General features: G+C 40.1%; 1 protein-coding gene across 1 annotated transcript in view; it reads right to left on the bottom strand.

The window, feature by feature from the left end:
- Positions 1-17,423, bottom strand: part of LOC129764657 (thyroid adenoma-associated protein homolog) — a 35,958-nt gene extending 18,535 nt beyond the window's left edge. Inside the window, exons 1-6 of the mRNA XM_055763964.1 lie at positions 17,249-17,423; positions 17,123-17,193; positions 16,958-17,070; positions 16,652-16,897; positions 14,744-16,595; positions 12,645-13,658 (exon numbers count right to left, since the gene is read on the bottom strand). Of these exons, the coding sequence (XP_055619939.1) occupies positions 12,645-13,658; positions 14,744-16,595; positions 16,652-16,897; positions 16,958-17,070; positions 17,123-17,193; positions 17,249-17,363 (3,411 nt within the window). The 5' untranslated portion in view covers positions 17,364-17,423. The remainder of the gene's footprint in view (positions 1-12,644; positions 13,659-14,743; positions 16,596-16,651; positions 16,898-16,957; positions 17,071-17,122; positions 17,194-17,248) is intronic.
- Between the last annotated feature and the right edge of the window lie 3,302 nt (positions 17,424-20,725).

The following is a 20,725-nucleotide window of genomic DNA, read 5'->3' as shown; positions in this document are numbered from 1 at the left end:
GAAACTATCCAAGTTTGCCAAAAAGTACATGGTGTGGCAAGCGATCTACTCTTGCGGAAAGCGGAGCGCCCCCTTCGTGATGACCGGCACGGTGAACGGGCAGGTTTACCTTAAGGAGTGCCTACAGAAGTGCTTACTACCACTATTGAAGCAGCACGAGGGCCCGACCATCTTCTGGCCGGATCTCGCTTCGTGCCACTATTCAAAGGACGTGTTGGAGTGGTACGAAGCCAACGGGGTCACCTTCGTGCCAAAGGAAATGAACCCGCCCAACGCGCCGGAGCTTCGCCCAATAGAGAAATATTGGGCGATTATGAAGCAGGCCCTCCGGAAGAACCCAAAAGTTGTCAAATCGGAGGCGGACTTCAAGAGAAAATGGATTTCTGTTCAAAAAAAAACTACAACTTGACGTTGTACAGAACCTTATGGACGGGGTAAAGAGGAAGGTGCGAGCATACAAATTTTTAGACTAGAATACCCTCTTAAAGAACGCAACATTGTGCTAATTTCAAATCCGACCGATTTCAGGAATATGGGTTTATTTTACCGAAAACACTTGAAGAGACTTATCCCAAGCTGCGATTCGTTCGCGACGCGACGAAAATACATATTTGTAGCGAATTGTAAAGGGCAAATCATTTACAAGAATATTGAGTTAAAAAAAATCTTAGCAAGTGAATGGAACCCCGAAGCAGGTTTTCGCTTGAAGAAAGTTATGGCTGGTTCTGGTAGGACTGGAAGAAAATCTGTATCATGAGCTTCTACCAAGCAACTCGTTTCGATGAATTCCAACAAGTACTGCTAGCAGCTGAACGTATGAAAATCAACGATCCAGAACGCTTCTAGGGCACTTCTAAAACTCCACCCGCCTTACACACCAGATATTGCATCTTAAGATTATTAACTGTTAAGATTCTTGTAAGAACTTCAACTTACTGTAGCATAAGTTTTGAGAGGATGGAATTCTCAAGTTGCATGAAGGATGCTGAAATATTCAGGAAAAAACAGAGCATCTATGATCGAAAAGATGTATGCCTACAAAAATATGCTTTTGGTTTTTTCCTTAGAATCGGCATGAATCTTTCAGGACAATATTCAGCATGATTTAACAATTAAGGGTTGTAGGTCAACGGAATCATCGATCACGATGATACTGCAGATGTTTTGTTTTTACTAAAGGGTGTGTCACATCAAATTGCATCACGGAAAAAACGCTGTAGAAATTTAATTTTTAGGAATTATATCTTCAGCTTTCGCTTATAATCAGATAAGAGTGTATAGATCACGTTGGCCATGCTTCACTGTCAATTTTTCGTAAATTTGGAAAAATGTCGTCGAACGAAAAAGAGCGTCGTGAATTAATCCTTTGCACTCATTTCGAGAATCCGGAGTTGTCACATCGGGACATTCATAGTACTCTGCTGACCGTGGATTGGACGATTCCCAGCATCTTGAATCGTCCAATCCACGGTCAGCAGAGTACTAAAACGATACTTCGAGAACCTAACCATCGACCGGAAGGTGAAGAACGGCAAAAATGGATGCTCCGTCAGTGAGAAAGATCACAAGCGCGTAGTTAAGCAGTTTAGACGTGATCCGAGAAGTTCGGTGCGGGATGCCGCCAATAAGCTGAATTTGTCAAGTTCATTCGTCCAGCGGATCAAGCAGCGGGAGGGCCTGCGTACATACATGGTTCAGAAGGCTCCTAACCGCGACGAAAGGCAAAACATGGTGGGGAAGACGCGAGCCCGGAAGCTGTACACCGAAATGCTGACGAAGCCGCATTGCCTGGTAATGGATGACGAAACCTACGTCAAAGCGGACTTTCGTTAGCTGCCGGGCCTGTTGTTCTTCTCCGCAGAGGACAAATTCGCGTTCCGGAGGAGAGTCGCAAGCAGAAACTATCCAAGTTTGCCAAAAAGTACATGGTGTGGCAAGCGATCTACTCTTGCGGAAAGCGGAGCGCCCCCTTCGTGATGACCGGCACGGTGAACGGGCAGGTTTACCTTAAGGAGTGCCTACAGAAGTGCTTACTACCACTATTGAAGCAGCACGAGGGCCCGACCATCTTCTGGCCGGATCTCGCTTCGTGCCACTATTCAAAGGACGTGTTGGAGTGGTACGAAGCCAACGGGGTCACCTTCGTGCCAAAGGAAATGAACCCGCCCAACGCGCCGGAGCTTCGCCCAATAGAGAAATATTGGGCGATTATGAAGCAGGCCCTCCGGAAGAACCCAAAAGTTGTCAAATCGGAGGCGGACTTCAAGAGAAAATGGATTTCTGTTCAAAAAAAAAACTACAACTTGACGTTGTACAGAACCTTATGGACGGGGTAAAGAGGAAGGTGCGAGCATACGGGCTTGAGCTCGAAGTATGAATAAAAAGAAAATGCCAAAAGTTGTTTAATAGTTTTTATTTTACTGTCTAAAATTTTCAAAAGGACCGGTCTACTGGGCGAATTTCTACAGCGTTTTTTCCGTGATGCAATTTGATGTGACACACCCTTTAGGTTCATTATAGCCATCAGGTACTACCGAACCTGTAAAAGCGAAAGTCATTGATGTTTAGACGAGAAAATTCTGTTTTCAAACAAAGTGGTTGATTTCATTGTCTGATTTTTTGAAAACTCAAACAGCCAGCCAGCTTTAATAAAAATACTTGAGAATAAGCTCACAAAGGTTATTTTAAAATGGATATGGTGATAACGTGAATGGAATTCGGAAGAAAATAACAATGTTGAAAAACATCGAAGATTTGAAGACAAAACGCTACCATTGGTAAGGCTATAATTTTTATCAATAAAAATATGGAATAGAAAATAGAAACAAACTTGAAATGAAATTTAAGCGACAAAATAGAATTTCTTGATTTTTTCCTCAAAACCGGAGGAATGTCCACGTGAACAACAGAGGGAGGGGTATAAGAAATGTCCACGCTTCTCCACGGAGGGGGAGGGGTTGTCTAAAATCATGCTTTTTCTGTCCACGTGGTATGTGGACAGCCCGTTAGCACTAACGGAAGAAAGAAAATTGATTAGCTCCACGGTAGTGGGCATGTCCTCTAAAATTCCCTCCCGAGAATCGTTATGTAGCCACAGCAAAATGTGGGCATGTGGACTTTCATTGTGGAAGCTCAATTCGTTTGAAATAATCAACAACATAATAGTCACCGAGAGGGCTGAAACTTATAGAAGAAAGTATAGACATTAGAGAATCAATTAATCTATTAAAATAAATGCAACAGTTATGTAGCTCCGGGAGAGTGGACTGTATAACCGAAAATTTGGGCTCAGCGTAAACAAAATAAACAACCGTACGCGTGAGCTTTCAAACATTAACTGATTTATTTCTATTTCATACACTGAGAGTAAACTAATTTGAATTTGAGTGGAATCAAGATAGTTACATTGTGTGGGAACACTGATATAAATTCACTTGAGTATTGTAACTAGAACATCCTCCAGGCCGTTGAAATGACCGCATTTCAAACGTCAGATGTTGACTCCTCCTCGTCAAGTGGCAACAAACACAAGTACTTTATCGCTCGTTTGATGATAGAATCCTTCGTCTTCAATGTTACCACTCTCACGTGGCCATCGCTCCCGGGGTGTAACTCCTTAATACGCGCAAGACTCCACTGAAGTGGAGGAAGATTGTTATCAACGATGAGCACTAATGCCCCCACCTTGAATCTGGTTATATTGAAATCGCGTTGACGTCGTTGTAGTTCTTGAAGATAATCTACTGATCAGGTACGCCAATACTTCTGCTACAGGTCCTGCCATCTGGACAGCCTTTCGGGTTTAATGTGCTTATACGATGGTTCGAGAACTGCTTGAAACTCTCTGCCCACCAAAAAATGAGCCGGTGTAATAGCTGTCATACCATCGGGATCGTCAGAAGACGGAATCAACGGGCGGGAGTTCAAAGTGGCCTCTATTTGCGCCAACACTGTCGTCAGTTCCTCATACGAGAGTCTGTGGTTCGCTAAAATTGTGCGTAGGTGAAATTTGGCAGACTTCACTCCGGCTTCCCATATTCCACCAAAATGGGGACTACGTGGAGAAATGAAGGATCAGTCAATATTTCTTTGAACGCAGGATCCATTCAACTTCTTCTTGTGCATCTCGGTTTCAAAAAGATTGGCAAGTTTCACTAGTTCATTATTTGCACCAACAAAATTGGTGGCATTGTCAGAAAATATCCTCGTTGGTAGACCCCTCCGACTATCGAACCGTTGAAGAGCAGCCAGAAATGCATCCGTAGAAAGACTTGATACTGCTTCCAAATGAATAGCCCGTGTAACCATGCAAATTATAACACACATATATCCTTTGGTCGTGACACTTTTCTTGATAGTCGAAACTGCTTTCAGCTTAAACGGCCCGGCAAAGTCTATCCCAACGTTGGCAAATGGATACGCAGCTTGTACTCTATACTCCGGTAAATCTCCCATCAACTGTGTTGTTCGTTTTGGATTGGCACGGTAGCATGGAGTGCATTTATGAATTACATCACGTATGGTAAATTTCGCTCGGAGAGGCCAAAACTGTTGCCTCACAACAGCAAGTAAGGCTTGCTGACCGATGTGCATGTAAATGACGAATGATTGTCACGGTCACAGGATGTCTGGCAGGTAACAGAAGCTGATGCTTGCTGCCATATGGTATTTGAGCATGGCGTATTCGTCCTCCTACACGTACTGTATCATCTCTTCCATCAATGAAAGGGTTCAAGCATTTTAGTGAATGATTAAAATTCTTCTCTTCCTTTAGTGCACGAATTTCATCTCCGAAACACTTTTTCTGGATCAGTCGGACTATCAGCAACAATGCACGCCTCATTTCGTCAGCAGTAGGCAACACCTTTGATATGTACTGCCTCCCACTTCTTATATAGTCCGTGAAACGAATCACATATGCCATAGATCTCTGTATAATCGAAAACCGGCTGATGCTGTCGAATATCTTCAATCTATGGCGAACGTTCGTGTTGAAGAGAGCAACTCCTCGTAATTCTGGAATATCAGCTTCCAGAGTCGGCGGCGGATCTTCCGTTTCAAAGTTGGCTTGTTTCAAGATTTCCGGACCGGTCCACCACATTTCATTTCCTCGCAGTTGATTCGGTTGGACCCCTCTTGATATAAAATCGGCGGGGTTCAATTTGGATTGAATGTATCGCCAGCTAAACTCATTCGTCAATATTTGGATTTCCTTTACACGATTCCCAACGTAGATCTTTAGTAAATTTGGGGCCTTTTTGATCCAGCAGAGAACTATCTGAGAATCGCTCCATAAAACAACGGACCCAAACTGATGGAGATTAAGCAATCAATTTTACAGCAAGACGAGACGATAGAAGAACTGCTTATAGCTCCTCGCGCGGTGTGGTAACTTCCTTTTTCGACTCCTGTTTTTTCGGTAGTATTCTCGATTTACTGCAAACCAATTTCATTTCAGCTGTTCCATCTCGGAACACTGATCGAGCGTAGAGACAAGCTCCATACGCAAGATCGGATGCATCAGCGAATCCATGTAGCTCGCCACTAATACAATGTCTACTCAGTACACAACGTGGAATCTCCAATCCGTTCAGTGCTTGCAGTCGCTCACGAAATTCTATCCACAATTCCGCCAAATTTTGTGACAGAACGTCGTCCCAATGTAGTTCAAGAAGCCACAGTTCCCTCATGATTAATTTCGCTGTTGTAATCACCGGACCAAGGAAACCCAGTGGATCGAAAATTCTGGAAATTTCGCTTAAGATCATCCTCTTTGTGAAATGTATCGATTGAAGTGCTTCTACAATCCGGAATGTAAATACATCACTGTCAGGATTCCACACGATTCCGAGTGTTTTCATCAAGCCGTTGATAGCAGCGTCTTCAATTACTCCAAATTTCTCTCGTTTCTCTTCGGGAACCATTTTCAATATCTCCTTTGAGTTCGAGCAAACCTTGTGTATGTCGAACCCACCGTCGTTCAGCAAGCCGGTCACCTGTCGCAGCAGCACCATGGACTCTTCCAAAGAATTCGCACCGGCGAGCATATCATCGATATAAAAAGATTTCTTCACAGTCGTTGCAGCAAGCGGATATCGTTGTTCTTCGTCATTAGCCAGTTGTCTCAATGCCATCGTTGCTAAAAATGGTGATGATGCGAGACCGTACGTCACTGTTTTCAACGCATAAACCTTCAAGGCATCATCACTATTGTTTCTCCAAAAAATTCGCAAAAAATCGTCATCGATCCCAACTTGTCGATACATTTTCGGAATATCTGCGCTGATCGCATACTGGAACGTTCTAAACTTCAAGTGAATCGACACCAAGTCATTCTGTACTGTCGGACCAACCATTTGGGTTTGATTGACGGACACTCCTGTCGACGATTCCGCAGAACCATCAAAAACCACACGAAGTTTAGTGGTTTAGCTAGTCGGTTTCAGCACGCAATGATGGGGTAAATAAAATATTTCAGTCGGATTTTCATTCTGCGAAGGCGTAACTTCCACCATGTGCCCTAACTTCGCATACTCGTTCATAAATTCAACATATTGTCGTTTCAAATCCGAATTCTTATTCAATCGTCGTTCAACTGCATAAGATCTTTTTCTGGCCATGGTTTCGGAATCGCCAAGCTGCTCTTTCGCTTCATTGAAAGGTAGCCAAACGAAAAATCTTCCGCTTTCGTCACGTCTATATGTGTCGAGGAAATGAGTGATGCAAATGTCTTCCGATGAATGTTCCGTCATTGTTGTTTCGTCGTAAGAATCAAAGTACCAAAAGCGTTCAAGTAATTTACCGACATCATCTTTAGTTACTACCGTGCAAAGCGTACCTCCGATTCCCAATTGGTTAGTTGGAATTAAGCCACTCACGATCCAACCAAGCGAAGTTTCTTGTACAGCAGGCAAATTATCCGCCAACTATAACTGTCCTTGTTTGATGAGCTTGAAGAACAAACCTGATCCGATCAAGAACGTTGAATCCAGGATCAGCCAGCTAAATCTTCTGGAATATTCAGTTGGGCCGTTTCGAAATGCTGCATTGGAAGATCCCCTCATAGTCATTCACTTTCGATTTGATTCTCGCGTGCACTTTGTGCTGGATGGCTATCTGGTTGCCACCAATACCAACGATCGTATAATTGGCCCTTTTTCGTTTAAATCCAAGCTTAGCTACCATAGCTTCCGTGATAAAATGCTTATGTGAAGCGGAATCCAGTACTGCCCTGCACTGCATCATTCTCTTCCCAGAACCGTGGATGAGTGCAATGGCTGTGGCCAGTAATGTGTCTTGATCAACTTTGACATTCGTGCAAAGAACAAATTTGCTGGTTGTTGGCGTCACCGTAGTATCAGCGACCTCTATCGTTGGTTTCGATGAATCTATTTTGGATACAACGTTCGATTGTTGTAACGCCGAATCCTCTGAATGGACTTCGATGGGATGCAGTGACGTATGATGACGTTTGCTACACTGCTTGCACGAATCAGGCCCAACGTTATTACGGCTGCCACCGTGTGTTTAGAATCCGGAAGAGCTCATCCGTCGTGACAATTTTGATAAACTCGGTGTTATGAATATCACGATACTGTCACGTCACGGGGAAAAACAAGTATATTTTTTTTTTTATCCAAAATATATATTTTTATTAAGGCTCATATGGCGTCAACCTGACGGGGCCGGGAGTTCAATATTTCGACAATGTTTGCCTTATAACTATGTTAGTAATATGTAACCGATTACTCGCGGTCGGCTCGAGGTTAGTATTACAAGTGTTCTCGTAATTGGGATGTTGCTGTCTCCAATGCTCTGTACGTGTGCCCGACACGGGATACTTCCTATTGGGATGCAGCTGACCATTAATCAGCAACGCCCCCCTAGTCTGTACCCCATATTTAGCGTGGTGCTTCTTCTCGAGGAATCCAGGATAGAATGGTCACTAGCCGGCGCAATCATCAGCTCGTGTAGAGTTGTCATGAGCGGTACAACCTTTGGCTTTTGTTGAATCATCAGTGGACTGCACAACCTTTGGCCCGTGTATCTGTAAAGAGTGTGTGTATGTATTGCCGCGACTAAGTAAAAGTTTATAGATCGGATAGGAGGGATACGAAACAGGGACACAACGAAGGAAACATCATTAAACGTTGACATCGGCGTTTCTGAGGAACAGGTATAGATGAAGCAGATCAGGATCACGGCTACCTAAGATATCCCGGACGGGGATGTCCGATTGTCTGCCTTTTGCTCTCAGTGCTCTAGAGAGCTGAAAGCGAGCAGCATGGAACCGGATACACGACCAGACAATATGCTCGATGTCGTGGTAGCCATCGCCACAATCACAAAGATTGTTTGCTGCGAGCCCAATGCGATAGAGATGCGCGTTTAGGTTGTAGTGATTGGAAATAAGCCGAGATATCACGCGAATGAAATCACGACCGACATTCAATCCCTTAAACCAAGCTTTCGTCGAAATCTTAGGAATAATCGTGTGTAACCAACGACCGCACTCATCTTCACTCCACATGCGCTGCCAACTAACGAGTGTGTCCTGACGAGGAATGTGAAAAAATTCGTTATAAGCAATTTGCCTTTCAAAAAGTGTGCCTTCTGAAGCGCCCACCTTAGCTAGCGAGTCCGCTTTCTCATTCCCCGGAATCGAGCAATGAGAGGGAACCCATGCTAAGGTAATCTTGAATAATTTTTCGACCAAAACACTCAATAGATGTCTTATTCTTGTTAGGAAATAAGATGAGCGTTTATCAACTTTCATTGAACGAATTGCCTCTATTGAGCTGAGACTGTCTGAAAAAATAAAATAATGGTCGATGGACAATGTTTCAATGATCCCTAGTGCGTAGTATATCGCACCCAGTTCAGCGACATACACGGAACAAGGATCTTTGAGTTTGAAAGAGGCACTGGAATTTTCATTGAAGATGCCGAAGCCAGTGGACCCGTTTATGAATGAACCGTCAGTAAAGAACATTTTATCAGATCTAACTTTCCCATATTCTGCCGAAAATATCGGCGGAATAGAATCGAAGCGTAGATGATCTGGGATTCCATGGATTTTTTGTCGCATGAACAGATCAAAATTGACAGAGGAATTGCAAAAGTATGGGAAGCATAATTGGTTGGAGATGCCCGGTGAAGGGTACACTTCATGGGTAAGGAAATCATGGTACAAAGACATAAAACTTGACTGAGGAGTCAGTTGGAGTAGATTTTCGAAGTTATCAATCACCAATGGATTCATGATCTCGCAACGGATGAGAAATCTGTAGGATAATTCTGTGAATCGAAGAGTAAGCGGGGGTACTCCTGCCAAGACTTCGAGACTCATCGTATGTGTCGAATGCAAACACCCCATTGCTATACGCAAGCAACGATATTGTATTCTCTCCAGCTTGAGAATATGAATCCTGGCAGCTGATCGGAAGCAAAAACTGCCATATTCCAACACTGATAATATCGTTGTTTTGTACAATTGAATGAGGTCTCCTGGATGGGCACCCCACCATGTTCCGGTTATTGTTTGGAGAAAATTGATTCTTTGCTGGCATTTCTGTTTCAAATACGCAATGTGTATTCCCCAGGTACATTTAGAGTCAAAATATACTCCAAGGTATTTGAAAAACATCGAGTGTTTGATCGCTTTGCCGGATAGGTGAAGCTGGAATTGGGCGGGTTCGTGCTTCCTAGAAAAAACGACCATAGAGAATTCAATACCCAGCTTGAGAGCCCACGTGAACAGGTTGTTCAGGGTATCTTGCAAGGATTTTTGCAGAACGGCGGGATTAGTACCCGTGATGGAAATAACTCCATTGTCTGCAAGTTGTCTCAACGTGCAATCTCTAGTTAGACAATCATCTATATCATTGACGTAAAAACTGTACAAGAGGGGGCTTAGGCAGGAGCCTTGTGGCAGGCCCATAAAACTGTATCGAGAAGATTTCAAGCTGCCATGATTGAAAAACATGTGTTTTCTGAGAGTAAATTGTATAGGAAATTATTCAGAATTGGCGAAAGTCCACGATTATGAAATTTCTCTGAGAGAATTTCCATGGGAACTGAATCAAATGCCCCTTTGATATCGAGAAAAACGGAAGCCATTTGTTCTTTGCGAGCAAATGCGATTTGGATTTCAGAAGATAGCAGCGCGAGAAAATCGTTCGTCCCTTTACCTCGGCGGAATCCAAACTGCGTATTTGACAGCAAATTGTTCGTTTCAACCCACTTGTCCAAACGAAGTAGAATCATTTTCTCTAACAATTTACGAATACAGGATTGTTTATATGAGTATATTTGTCGCTTGTGTTTTGAATCTTGTCTTGCTTTTTAAGAAAGAAAAGATAAACAAACAGCAATTTACCCGCTTGGTGGCATTTTTAGAACGAAATCCTGATGTCTCCGTAGGACGTAAATTTTTCTATTCGGATTCGATAATTGCGCTATGGGATGTAATTGAGAACAAAAAATGTAGCTCCCGTAGACCAATTGAAACTTGGCGAAAGGTCTAATTTCGATTGTCCCAAATAAATAGAAATATTTTGTTTCTATAATAAGGATTAGACTCACAGAGACTTGCAACCCCATAAAATGGCAATGGAGGCCACTGGCCCAAAACGATCATTATGATTGATTATGTATAATATTGATTTGTTGATATTTTGAATATAAAATAATAACTGTAATGTTTTTCCATCATTGCAGAGCTGATTTTTGTAATTCAAACATTCGCAATTGGTGGACAAGACCCGAATCAGGACGATAGTTACATATAATAAGACCATTGACCTTTTGTTTTTACGTAATAGATATTTTCAACGATATTGTTTTGAAGACATACTTTGAATGAAAGAATATTTAAGTTTCAAATAAGGAAAAAATGAATCTATCATTGCAAAGCTTTTAAATTAATAATTTTTAAATTATTCTCTAGTTCTTTTTCCATAATTTTGATATCCGTCTAAAGAAAATGTGAATAATTTTCTTTTTCTTTTCAATTCATTTTCATTACATATGTTCAACAACTACATTATTCAAGAGCAACCAAGTATTCCTCATCTTTGAACCAACGTTTGATTCAACAAACTAACGCACCATGCAAATTATTCATGGAATGAGTCCGAATAGTTGGCATTGAAATACCGAATCATCGAGGATAGTCGCAAACTTATCATTCTAAAACATACGTTCAATTAAATGGAATATTATCTCATACACTTATTAATTTTACTTACATAACGTTCAAACGTCCGAAACTTTGTAACCAATAACGTTCAAACGCCCGAAATTATGCAACTGACATGTCTCTTATAAACGGGAATGAATTCTTTCACTTCACGGAGTTTATTTTTACACGCAACTGTCCGTGACAATGATGATAGACACAAAAAGAATAAGTGAAGTGTAAATGACGTGAAAGCGTTTGTGACAGTGATGTCGTGATCAGGCCCATTGTATTTGTGTCCGATTGATTTCCAAATTTGAATGATTATATTGCGTTCCGTGACTGTATTCCGCATTTCAACTCTAACGATACATAACTCCCGCAATGAAATCCGGTAGATAGAGCGAACTGTCTTCATTATTAGGCAGTTAAATAGACTATGCTGAACACATTAAGCGAGTATCCTCGAGTAGCGGCAGCATGACCAAGAATGCAACATCAAATAATAATAAAAATTAGAAAGATGGCAACAACGATCATGTGAGCACTTATTAAGACAATTATTACAACATATAAATTATACGAAATGAAATGGATTATTGAGAAATTCCCTCGAATATAATAATCCCTTTAATAGGGCTAGCGGAATTACAGACATCGCTAGCTTGGAGGTAAATCAAAACATAATGTAAATATTTTGTAACGAACTAATGAAATGACAATTTGAACAATTAATAAGAACAAATGTCATTAATTGCTTTTAAATTCATCTCAACTCCAAACAATGTCACCCCGGTTATGTCCCCGACATTACCCACCCGTCTTTTTTTTTAATTTCAAACCAACTTTGCAAACGTAAACAAGTTGACAAGTAAACAAAACATGCTGTGAATAAAGGTCCCACAAATATGCACCCGTTTGTGAGTAACAGAGTATCAAATTTTTGATATTTCTTTTCGATACACCCATTAGATAGAAAAAGACGATGTGTATCTGAATCATCCACTCATTATCGGTTACATATTCGTGAATGGTAAGTAGAATGACACATTCCCCCTTATTCCACGCGGCGAGTGACGTAAGATAGCAAAGTTTCTCGATTCATTGTGGAAGCTACATTACTTTTCAACTTATTTTCGTTACCCGAATCGATAACATATGAGGACACGACTTTAAATTTCACTTAGTAACAAACTATAGTCACGCCATTCACCTACGGGAATGCAGTGACTTGAGCCATCTCACCTTACTCGCCGCGCGGGAAGGAGATTGTGGTTCATTGCATATTGACAGATGTCTAAGCACTGATACTGATAAATGCCTTTCATCAATACAATCAGGGTCCATTTTAGCGCAACCAAACAGTGATAATAATTTACGAAACGTTAGTGGTGAATGATGAAATGTAATGTATTAAAATATTAACTAATTTAAGATCTACTTTTGAAGGAAGAAATTAACTTACCGACCATGATTCTGCGTCGTAACCATTTATGGCGCATTCGAATCCGTCAGCTACAAACTCTCCTATAGAGTCGCCAAGATCGGTGGTTCGAAATAGTGCTCGTAGTATATTCAAAGCATGGGTTCTTGTTTGACTTGTGGATCCGGTTCGACATAGTTCTAATAAATTCTTCATGGAAAACTGAAATCCTTTAGATGAACTTACTTGAAGTTCAGATGTGATTAAAGCTTGCATCATATACGGAATCCCAGCACTTCTTCTAGTCGGACATATTTTTTCAGATTTAATAACACTCTCACAGTTGCTGTTGATCGCGGAAATCATCTCCTGTAACCATTTCATTGGTAGTTTATGTAATTCCTCGTGTTGGGATCCCCATAGTCGGATACACAATTTACAAAATCCTATATAGGCTTGCTCAAAGGCTCCACGATGTTTAGTTTCCGACAACAGATCTGTAAAATGTGTTCCAATTTGCACAACTTGGTCACAGCTAATCAATCCAACGTAATCGTCTTGGGTGTTAACGATGGATAGTTGAGTTCTTATTACAGGCGATTTGAACGCAATATCACCAAGAATTAATGAAACCTCTTTTATTGTGCGCCAAGCACACAGTAGCACCATTTGCGGTGTTGTTCTGACAGCTTCAACATCACTCGCAATGTCTACGTCGATAGTAGCCTCAAACGATTCCATTTCGACATCTTCGTCGTATATACAGTTTTCCATCATGCTGAAATCATTCGGCAAACTGCCCTCTGGAGATGAATTATTCACAACGACGGCAACAACACTTGATAATTCTCGACAGGTATGCAAAAGCTTCCAAACAAATTGCACCCATCGATTGCACTTTGCGATCTCCTTAAAATCCAATTTGTTCAACAAGTGACGGATGCAAGCCAGTGAACCGAACATGGGATTTTCTCGAGCGGCTCGAGACAACGATGTTTTTGCTATATGCAAACCATGCTGAAGGGTATGCTCGCACCACAGTAATGTTTTGTGGACCTATAAGTACAAAAAATAATTGTTTGCCTTTTTTGCTATTGACGAATTTCGCGCCAACTCGAACAGATGATGACTCAATGAAACTCTCTGGGCGTGAAGATCCTACCTAATTTAGCAACTTGGCAAACTTAATTTTCCGAAAATGTATCTAGACTAACATATGGAAAGGGCTTAATATTTTTGGACATTTTTTATAAAATTGTCTCATTTGAAAATGGTAAGTCCTACAAAAAAGTGATCTATCGAAGAGTTTTAGGAAAATAATTAATTTTTTAGAAAAAAACTAAACAATATTTTTTGGAATCCTACACTGAAAAAATCGATTTCAAAAACTAAAAGTCGATTTTCTAAAAATTATCATTTCGGATTTTGATGAAATGGCAGATAAATACGTGCCCTACAACTCTTCCATACATCGAAACTTCTGCATATTTAAGGCAAAAAAGTTTTTCTTACAAAAACTTTTTCAAATTTTTTCTCAATTTTTTTTGGGTGTACAGTTATTGACAAAATCAATAACAGGTAGAAATGGATTTATGGTGACCCTTGGATGCTAAAGTACAGTTTTCAGCCTGACTACAAAAATACAATATGTTTCAATTCAGAGAGCAACAACATCTCTCAAACAATAGCCATCTGCCAAAAATCTCTTGATCGGTCGATCAGGTATCGAATAGTTGTTGTAGATTTAGGTATCTATTAAGAGCCACTGTAAGTCACTGTAGATATGATCATTTATCTGCCATTTCATCAAAATCTGAGATGATCATTTTGAGAAAATCGACTTTTAGTTTTTGAGAACGATTTCTTTAGTGTAGAATTTTAAAAAGTATTTTTTCAGTATTTTTTTCTCAAAATTCAATTATTTTCTTAAACTCTTCGATAGATCACTTTTCTAGTAAGAAAATTTAAAAAAAATATCAAAAATATTTAGCCTTTTCCATATGTTTGTCTAGATAAATTTTCGGGAAACTAAGTATGCAAAGTTGCTTAATTATATATGGTCTTCACACCCAGAAGTTTCATTGAGTTCTGAGAACATCTGGTCGAGTTGGCCCGAAATCAGTCATTACTGAAATTTTTACCCTCGAGTGGACTACTGATACCGATTCTTCGACTACAACTGGAGCCTCGATGGCTGTGTTGATGAAACATAAATACTCCAGATAATAGGCTGCAGAAAGAGCGTCATTTGGCTTACAACTAGTCATTAATTCTTTAACGATGTCGTAATTAATCAGATAATTATAGTTATCGAAATACATTTTGGGGCAATACATGAGAATATTCATGCAGTACACTTTATTCGCTTCATAGCTATCATTTAAAGAGTTCAATAATATGCCCACATGACGCTCGTTCCACATGTTAGAATTTTCGTTATCGTAGAATATATAGCTAGCTATTTGTAGTAACTGAATAAGTATTTGAAATGAAATTGTTCGACGACTGTAGTTTGCACCGACAAATAAGTTGTCTATACAAAAATGATGCAGTTTCTTTACAAAATCGTAGTAATAGTGACTTTTTCCATCCGTGTCGGACTTTTTAATAATGCTCAAAAATCCAGATTTCAACCGATTCATTGCATTTTTCATGTAGCAGGTAATTTTTTGTCTCAGCGATGGTGCCTGAACGTTGATATTAGTCTCCAGAAAGAATAGTAAACATTCAAGGTCTTCTTTGGTGAAAAGTTCGGTACTTTTGTGGCATTCCGTCAGCAAATACAAAGCTGCCATTCGGGTGGAGTCATCTCCTGAAATCATGGCCAACTTGATTTCTCTATAAGAAAGCAAATTCTTCCATTTCAATGGATTCGAATCAATCTTATCGAAAAGTCCGCTTTTCTTCGCTATCCCCAGAGATGTCAATATTATCCCGAAATTAACAGTAACTTTACTGTCAATCATACAAATAGCAATCTCTGGGTAAGTCTTGATTGCTTTGCGGATCAAATCAAACAGTGCCTGCTTGATTCCAGCGTTGTTTCCGTTCTTCATAATTTCCATCAATATGGGATTGATCCACTTATTGAACCATTCTTGCTTATTTTCATTGTATCCATACGACATCATCAATGTTTCATAGCAGTTGTTTATATGCAAATTAACGTTAGCTTGATCATTAACGGCGAGAGACCTGAGCAAAAATTCAATCACATTTGGGACTGCTCCCAAAACTGCTTTCGCTTTTACTATAGAGCAAATAGCGCTGATCAAAATACACTTAGTATTTATGTTTATGTTGACATTCCTGATATAATCATAGATGATATGGTTTAACCGATCGTTTATTTTAACTCCCAACTGAATTGTCAATCTCAGGAGTTCTTTGCAGAGATATCGCACGCTGTCCATGTAATGATCCAGATGCGATAGCGAGTATCCTAAGTTCACAGCTAATATTTCCACCAGCTCTCTATGATCACGATCCAGATACTCTTTGATTTGGATCGATAGCAACTTCTTAGTCATTTGCGAGAATCCTCTAGCTACTCCTAAGACGATACTAGGTTCTATGGAATTTTCTTCCGATATTTCTTTCAGCACATTTGCGACTTTGGTAAAAATCTTGAACCCCATGAAGTCTGGTCCATTGAAGAAATCTGTTTCCATTGTACATATTACTCCATTGAGCAGACATAATTTCTTAGCAGAGTTTTCCTCGGAAAAAATACGTTCTGTTAATCGCAGATAACGTTTTTCTATATTGGCACTCAAGGTAATCAATATTCCGCAATTGATTTTCGTATCCATTGGAACCTCCGGGTTATTTAACAAATCCCAGCAAATAAGAATTACTTTCTCGACATTTTTCTCGCCTTCATACGAGTCATTTAGCTTGCCAGGATACTGATTGAAACACGAAATCACAACACGAAGGGTTGTATGGATGAATACACTGATCTCACTTTTATCAGCCGGTGAAATGTTGCGACTACAAAAAAAACTGTTTTGTACATGTCCGAACTATTACTGCCATGCCTTATTTACCTCATTTGCTCAATATATAACACTAATGATTTGTTCAGAAACGATAGAATTTCCTGCAAACAACATCGTATTGCTTCTATCCCAACCTTGAAATTATCGAAACAGCTTCCAATGCTAGCAATGATAGCGTTGCGACTAGCTAGGGTATGTTTTTGTGGTATATCATAACTTTGTATTCTGTTCCGGATCGTATTGGATAGGCCTAATAACACTATTTCTTTCCCAATTGTAACTTGACTGAGAAACCTGTAGCAAATATATGAAAAGTTAGACGAGATTCGTATTTCCTTTTATGAATAATAATACTTTGAAATAGTATTTCTGACCGCATGCTTCAGTGGAGCTTCAATAAATAAATCGGCTAGAATCTCTATGTTTGAAAGGAGACCTTTTTCCATATTTGAGATATATTCTGCATACTGCAAGAGATAATCGTTTTCGGTATTCATAATATACAAAAATAATGATTACCTCTTTCAGTATTTTGATCTGTTCATCCACGGACGATGCATCCGTCAAGCCGGATATAAATTTGTTTTCTCCTAAAAATATATCAGCTTAGTAAAATTCTCCGAGCATAACAATAGAAATTCAAACTTCGTTGGTAGAAATATGATGAAGGCACATTGAATAGATCCATCCGAATTTCTGAGTTTCTTTTAACATTTTCATTTGTTCTGATTGATGACACGCGAAGAGATAACCCATTCATCTTGTTGGAGTTTGCAAATTTGCTTGTTATGAACTACTGTAGACACCGAACACAATTTTTGTTGTCAATTCGCATCTTCAAGAGTACAGTGTCGCCACCTATGATAGTTTCGATTGACGAATTTACGTTGGATTTACAACCAGATGGCGCAGCGAGTAAAATAGGATGTTTTGTTTTTTTTGGTATGAAAATCGTTCAAATTTTCTAGAAAAATCAAAATTTATCTTCAAATTTCCCGGTTTCTTTTCCTCGCTGAAAAGGTTAGAAAATCATCATTTTACAACGTGCTATGTACATTACGAGGAATGGCTTGTTATAAGTATTGCAACTTTATTTTTTTTCAACTACGTAAACGATGAATAGGGTGTTTTGTGCTAAAAATACTGCAAATCCTTCTCTTATCGACCCCTACATAATCAATGATATCAGCCAATTTGATATGATATCGATTTCATCGCAATTATCCATAGTATCAATAACCGGTATGCATTATCAAACTTTAAATTTTCGAAGATTATCTATGACTTTGGTCAAATCGCGTGTTGAAACCATCGTAAATATACAAAACTCCAACTTTCTTAACATATACTAACGACATCCAATGGCTGAAATGAATCTAAATTGAAATAAAATGGATAATCACCACCGAATCTTGCTTTTCAGTGCGTAAAATAAACAAACACCCTCACTTTTGTGGTTCTGAGTTCTAATGTAGATGTCGCATGAGCTGATTCAGCTCTGCGTAAATTCGTCAATTGACGAATTTACGTTGGATGCATGGTTCCTGCATGCGAGAACTACCTTGGAAATACCGGATGTAAAATATACGTGATTTGTTTTTGAGTTTTAGGTTACCTTATCATCATTTTCTTAGTTCAAAAACTAAATCCAGATGTCTCACCGATCGTTTACGTTTTGCGTTAGATCGCCAATTGGCGATCTAACGTACAAATCTACACCTAGGCGGCGCTGCGGTTAAAGTGATGATGGTTTTAAATTTTGCCATATGAGCTTATGGAAGGTTTGTAGTTCTTTCCATAAATTACAATGTTATAATCATAAAAGATTATTTGATTGCGATGAATTTGTAAGAAATTATAATCGGTAATATGTAACCAATTGTGCACCCGTGGCCGAGTGGTTAGCGTCAAACCTAACATGCCGGGAGTTCGGGTTCGATTCCCGTTCTGGTCGGGGAAATTTTTCTTCAAAGAAATTTCCTCTGACTTGCACTGTGGTCACGCGTATTTTAGAGCTTGCCACTCAGAATGCATTCAAGGCGTGTTATTTGGCATAGAAATCTCAACTAAGTACTAATGAAAATGACGCAAGTAATACTACGTTGAGACGGCGGAGTTCCTCTAGGAACGTTAGTGCCATATAAGAAGAAGAAGAAGATGTAACCAATTACTCGCGGTTGGCTCGAGGTTAGTATTACAAGTATTTTCGTAATTGGGATGTTGTTGTCTCCAATGCTCTGTACGTGTGCTCGACACGGGATACTTCCTATTGGGATGCAGCTGACCATTAATCAGCAACGCCCCCCTAGTCGGTAACCCATATCTAGCGTGGTGCATCTTTCTCGACTCGAGGAATCCAGGATAGAATGGTAACTAGCCGGCGCAATCAGCAGTTCGTGTAGAGTTGTCATGAGCGGTACAACCTTTGGCTCTTGTTAAATGTTCAGTGGACTGCACAACCTTTGGTCCGTGTATCTGTGAAGAGTGTGTGTATGTATTGCCGCGACTAAGTAAAAGTTTATCGATCGGATAGGAGGGATATGAAACGGGGACACAACGAAGGAAACATCATTAAACGTTGACATCGGCGTTTCTGAGGAACAGGTATAGATGAAGCAGAAGATCAGGATCACGGCTACCTAAGATATCCCGGACGGGGATATGCGATTGTCTGCCTTGTGCTCTCAGTGCTCTAGAGAGCTGAGAGCGAGCAGCATGGAACCGGATACACGACCAGACAACATGCTCGATGTCGTGGTAGCCATCGCCACAATCACAAAGATTGGTTGCTGCAAGCCCAATGCGATAGAGATGCGCGTTTAGGTTGTAGTGATTGGACATAAGCCGAGATATCACGCGAATGAAATCACGACCTACATTCAATCCCTTGAACCATGCACTCGTCGAGACCTTAGGGATAATCGTGTGTAACCAACGACCGAACTCATCTTCACTCCACGTGCGCTGCCAACTTACGAGTGTGTGCTGACGAGGAATGTGAAAAAATTCGTTTTGCCTTTTGCCTTTCAAAAAGTGTGCCTTCTGAAGCACCCACCTTAGCTAGCGAGTCCGCCTTCTCATTCCCCGGAATCGAGCAATGAGAGGGAACCCATGCTGAGGTAATCTTGAATAATTTTTCGACAAAACACGCAATAGTTGTCTTATTCTTGTTAGGAAATAAGATGAGCGTTTATCAATTTTCATTGAGCGGATTGCCTCTATTGAGCTGAGACTGTCTGAAAAAATAGAATAATGGTCGATGGGCAGTGTTTCAATGATCCCTAGAGCATAGTAGTTAGCACAACACCAGCCGAGCCAAATAAACAACACTCAAACAAAAAAATCAGCATAATATCAATCAGCACGTAAACATTCCCACATCATGCCATCCGGACCGTTCCCGAAAACATAACTCGCCACCCGCATCGTTCCCAGAAATATGAAATATGTGAAAGATGAAGATAAGCACAAATTGTAAACATATTTATGTATATAAAAAGACAGGAACAATCTTTGTTCAGATTATTATTAGTAGAACCTCTGAAGCGAATAAACGCACAAGCGTGCACCGAATAAGTGAAAATAATTTTTTTAAGTTCATTAGCATGTAAGAAGTTAACTGGTCCCCGAATAGGGACCAGCGCGAGTGATAAAAAAAGGTGTTTGATTCGCCACGTAAGAGTGACGCGAACTAAGTGTTAGATTCGACACGTAAAAGTGACGCGAACTAAGACATACCGAAAATAATCCGAAATTCCGACCGCCAGACGTGTGGAAAAGGCTCCACGAGTAGCAGCCGCAAAAGGGAACTAGCCGCCACACCGGGAAGGTTTTGGACACCTCGTTGGTCTCAACCCAGGAGGATCCGACCGTTAGAGGTATCGGACCAAATTCAAAGACAAGGACTTTCGCCGACAGAAGCTGAAAACTTGCACTTCCGCTGTTAGATTGGATGTTAGAATGATAAGGATTTACATGTAAGTACCAAAAAACAAATAAGAATATCACAAAAAAGTGAGAGAAATCAAGTGAAATTTTTAGAAATATAAAAAGTGAATAACTTAACAAATATATTATTCAATTATAACACAACTATTTGCACTGAAGTGTATAATTCGAAAA

Source organism: Toxorhynchites rutilus, chromosome 2 (assembly GCF_029784135.1).
Source record: "Toxorhynchites rutilus septentrionalis strain SRP chromosome 2, ASM2978413v1, whole genome shotgun sequence".
Lineage (NCBI taxonomy): Eukaryota > Metazoa > Arthropoda > Insecta > Diptera > Culicidae > Toxorhynchites > Toxorhynchites rutilus.
This window is presented reverse-complemented; position numbering and strand designations above follow the sequence as displayed.